Source organism: Candida orthopsilosis (genome assembly GCF_000315875.1).
Source record: "Candida orthopsilosis Co 90-125, chromosome 5 draft sequence".
Lineage (NCBI taxonomy): Eukaryota > Fungi > Ascomycota > Pichiomycetes > Serinales > Debaryomycetaceae > Lodderomyces > Lodderomyces orthopsilosis.
The window spans coordinates 602,639-606,786 of NC_018298.1; the positions used below are offsets into that span (position 1 = coordinate 602,639).

General features: G+C 36.5%; 2 protein-coding genes across 2 annotated transcripts; both read left to right on the forward strand. All coding sequences in view use genetic code 12, as the record gives it.

The window, feature by feature from the left end:
* Window positions 1-1,174: 1,174 nt before the first annotated feature.
* On the forward strand, window positions 1,175-2,344 carry CORT_0E02830 (Ptc7 protein phosphatase, type 2C; the record flags this gene model as incomplete). The annotated part of the gene is made up of 1 exon (XM_003869952.1): window positions 1,175-2,344. The coding sequence occupies one exon, from the start codon at window positions 1,175-1,177 to the stop codon at window positions 2,342-2,344; it is 1,170 nt and encodes a 389-aa protein (XP_003870001.1).
* Window positions 2,345-2,488: 144 nt separating this feature from the next.
* Window positions 2,489-4,003, forward strand: CORT_0E02840 (Pep7 vesicle transport protein; the record flags this gene model as incomplete). Its single annotated transcript, XM_003869953.1, has 1 exon — window positions 2,489-4,003. The coding sequence occupies one exon, from the start codon at window positions 2,489-2,491 to the stop codon at window positions 4,001-4,003; it is 1,515 nt and encodes a 504-aa protein (XP_003870002.1).
* Between the last annotated feature and the right edge of the window lie 145 nt (window positions 4,004-4,148).

Sequence of the window (4,148 nt, forward strand, 5' to 3'; positions counted from 1 at the left end):
CAGAATATTCACCTTTGACAGTACCTCCTTCTTTAGCAAACTCAGGATATGAATGTGCCAACGCAACAAATGGACCTAAAAGTATGAAGATCCACTAACTTAGAAGGGATTCAAACACTTTTTACAGCCATATGTGTGCTTTATGTTGTTTGATATTTTGTGATTGCATGAAATTCAATGAAACGTGTTGCTAATTTTTGATTTTAAAGCATCGAGGCAATCCCAAGTTCTTCGATGTATGATTTGATCCAGATTTGAAATGAATATATCAAGCACAGAGCCAGGGTAAATGGCTAGGACCATGGAGAACGTTCATCAAAAATTTGAAACATAATACTAAGTTGCAAGAGAAGTTTTGTATTGCGGGTAATATGCTTGGATAATCGAAATGACGGATACAATGTAAATCAATAGAGAAAAAAGCTGCCATTTAATGATCAGATTTTCGAATATGTCGAAACAATAGAAAGTGCTTTCCGATGTTCTTGAGAAGCAGAGACAGAGCAACACGGAGATATATTTCTCCAGGTAGCACAATACTTCTTATTGTATGCATAGATGTACGTCTAATTAGTGAGATGAAACGGCCGAAGTAAAAAGTGATATAAATAAGGCATATTTAAAATTCAAGGTGGTTAACCAATGTACTGCTACTCTAAAGCTTTCACTTCTGTCTTGACGATATTCTCATAAAATAAGCCGCTGATTTAAAGGAGGAATCAAGTAATTTTTACCATCCACAAACACACTGAAGAGTGTCCATATTTCAAGGAAATAATTCTACAATCTAGAGCAGTAGCTCGATACCTTGGTTTTGTATGCTCCCGGAACTGTCGATAATTTGCGGAGAAATCTGACAAAGCAAATCTACAACATGCTTTGCCAAAGCTTAAGGGTCTAATTTTTGGGTACTTATTGCTCTAACATCTTTAAATGTAATGGGATGTATCATTTATATACGTCTTCATATATATGCGTTACTTCGCTTTTCTCGAAATTGGGAAATCCTGTGATTGCAAAATATCTTACTACCGACCTCATCACGTGAACATCGAGATTATAACTCCGATGGTAACCATTCTTTTCTCTTTTTGTTACAGCAAAAGAAAAGAGAGTTCATCAACTGGTGAAAGCCAATCACAAGACAATAGGTTTGCTACAAACCTATGAGTACATGATAGTATCAACAAGAGCTTTCAAATTCTGCTTTATAACAGCCATTCTAGCCATGTTGCTTTCAATAATATCGAAAAGGTCTGTACCTATTGGTCGCAGTATACTAAAATCATCAACTATCCAATCAACACGATCGTTTTCATACACAAGTTCGTCTTCAAATAGTGGATCTTCATGGAACTCGCATAGTAATAGCAAATCATATTCAACTTCATCATCAACAACATCCAATGCACAATCTACTTCTACACCGCCAGCTACAACTAGTACTGCTTCGCTAAATTATGACAGTGCTTTATCTACATTTTCCAACTACAACGTGGCTGTGGCTTATCAACCAAAAGATAGAAAACCAAGCTCAAACATGTTCAAAAAATTGAAGTCGAGTCCAGCTTTGGATTCACCAACTGGTGAAGATAACTTGTTTGTTTCTGCACAAGTTCTGGATGGATCAATTGCAGTGGGAGTAGCGGATGGAGTTGGAGGTTGGTCTGAAGCAGGGTATGACTCGTCTGCCATATCTAGAGAATTATGTGCAAGTATGAGAAAGGGATTTGAAAACACAGGAGATGCAGCAACAACTCCAAAGTCCGTATTAGAGAATGCATTCAAGGAGGTCTTGGAATCTGAGGCGGTTGAGATTGGTGGTACTACTGCATGTTTAGGGGTTTTTACCCCTGATTTGAAATTGTATGTTGCAAACTTAGGCGACTCATGGTGTGGATTGTTTAGAGAATACAAGCTCGTCAAGGAGACAAATTTCCAAACCCACAACTTCAATACACCATACCAATTAGCTAAGATTCCCCAACATATATTGAGAAAAGCAGCAATGGAAGGTAGGAGATATATCATTGATGAACCAAAATTGGCAGATGAATATTCATGGGATTTACAGAAAGGTGATATAGTCATGTTTGCTACGGATGGAGTTACCGACAATGTTGTTCCAAAAGATATTGAAATATTTTTGAAAGATCACTTAGAAGACAACAAAAAAGCTAAATTGGATGAAGTGGCGAAGAAATTTGTTAGCGAAGTGGTTAAAGTAAGTAAAGATGGTAACTTCCCTAGTGCTTTTGCTCAAGAATTGTCCAGATTGACTGGTCAAAAGTATCTTGGTGGTAAAGAAGATGATATAACTGTTGTACTTGTAAAAGTCGTATAGAATTAACAAAAGAAAACAATGTCATGAAGACGAAAGTTATGTCACACAGATAAAAGTGACATTAATTCTCGGTAAAAGAAATTTGAAAGGCATTGTCGTGATTACATTCATACATTTTTAAGCCCATAGATGTTCTAGACTCCAATGTCAAGACGATCAGACTCCAAACTGCCTTTGAGTGACAGGGCAAAACTGCCGTCAAAGAACACCCCAGTCACACCCACCAAAAAAATCAACAAGATATCAGTATCAGACAAAGGTTTCAGCATAGGCGACATTACCAAGAGGGATACTAGCCCCGCATCACCCAGTAGAAATGGTATAACCCGCTCACATTGGAAACAATCACAACTGCAATCACAAATTACTTGTAAAATTTGTGGCAAGAGATTAAATGTCAAGAATGGAATTGTCAATTGTCGCAAATGTGGTGATTTATTTTGCAATGATCATACTCATTATCGTGTCAAGTTGAGAAACCCCGTTGGCGATGAAAGGATTCCACAGTATGAATCTTCAAAAGATGGGGTGTGGTGTCGATGTTGTGAGACGTGTTTTGAACAGAGTAGAGTGACTGAAGTTAACATACGAGATCGGACAAAGGAGTTTATCACCAAACGACAAGAACAATTAGATTTGAATAAGTTGCATCGAACAAAAGTACAGCGTAACTTTATCAGGTTGGCGAATTTGATGGTAGAAAAGAAAAGCTCCCAACCAAAATCCATTTTATCGTTATTTCAAAATGTTGATGATGATGAAAAGAGTATCACTGGAGCAAATTGGGCCATGGATAGTAATGTAACCAATTGTACAATTTGCTTTACAAAGTTCAACTTCTTAATTAGAAAACATCACTGCCGTCTTTGTGGAGAAATAGTATGTGATGATTCAAATGGGGTACGACGTAATTGTTCAATGCATGTTCCATTATCAGTTTTTGTTGAAAGACTACCCAATTTAAATTACTCAACCAAATTTAAAGACGAATTTGATCTTCGTGACGATGAACTACGGTTCAGATGCTGTGTTATTTGTAAGAATTCATTATTACATGATTGGAAACGAGATTATGATTCTAGTGATTTCCACTATGAAGAAATTTTTGCCCTTTATGAAGGGATGCTTGTAAAGAAGCAATATATTGAAAAGATGATGCCTGTGCATGAAGGCGGAACAAGTACAGAAGATGAAGCTAAAATGGGTCACAAATTGACTATGAGTTTGAAAGATTTGGAAAATCTGATTCTTTATTTCAAGAAAAAGTTCTTTTACAAAGAGAAGGAAACATTGTTAGTACGAGAAGAGTACCAACAGTATAATAGGATCGTGTTGAATATTTATCAAGGTATGGGTACGTTTCTTCATGATAATTTGGTGCAGTTCAAGGCGATCAGCGATAGAAATAGGCCACAAGAATTGACTCCACCAAAGGAAGATAACGAGCCCATGGTTCCTCGATTGACAAAGAAGCAAATACGCGAATTGAGAGAACAGTTGATGGTTTTGAATGAACAGAAATTTCTTGTTGAAAATCAAATACAGCAGTTTACTAAAGATCGGAAATTCGATGAATTGGATTCGTTAATTACCAATAAGGAAGAGATATCGGATACGATAAGTCAATTGGAGGAGGAATTAGGCGAATTTGGGTTCTAAGAGGAAAATACTAAAGATTTTTAATCTATGCAAATTTAAATTCTGTTGTACAAAATTCTATCAAAGATCTATTCTATTTCTTTACATTTGAATCAGTTGAATAAGAAGCCGTGTCTTCGTCATTATGTCGACTAATGACGCGCTC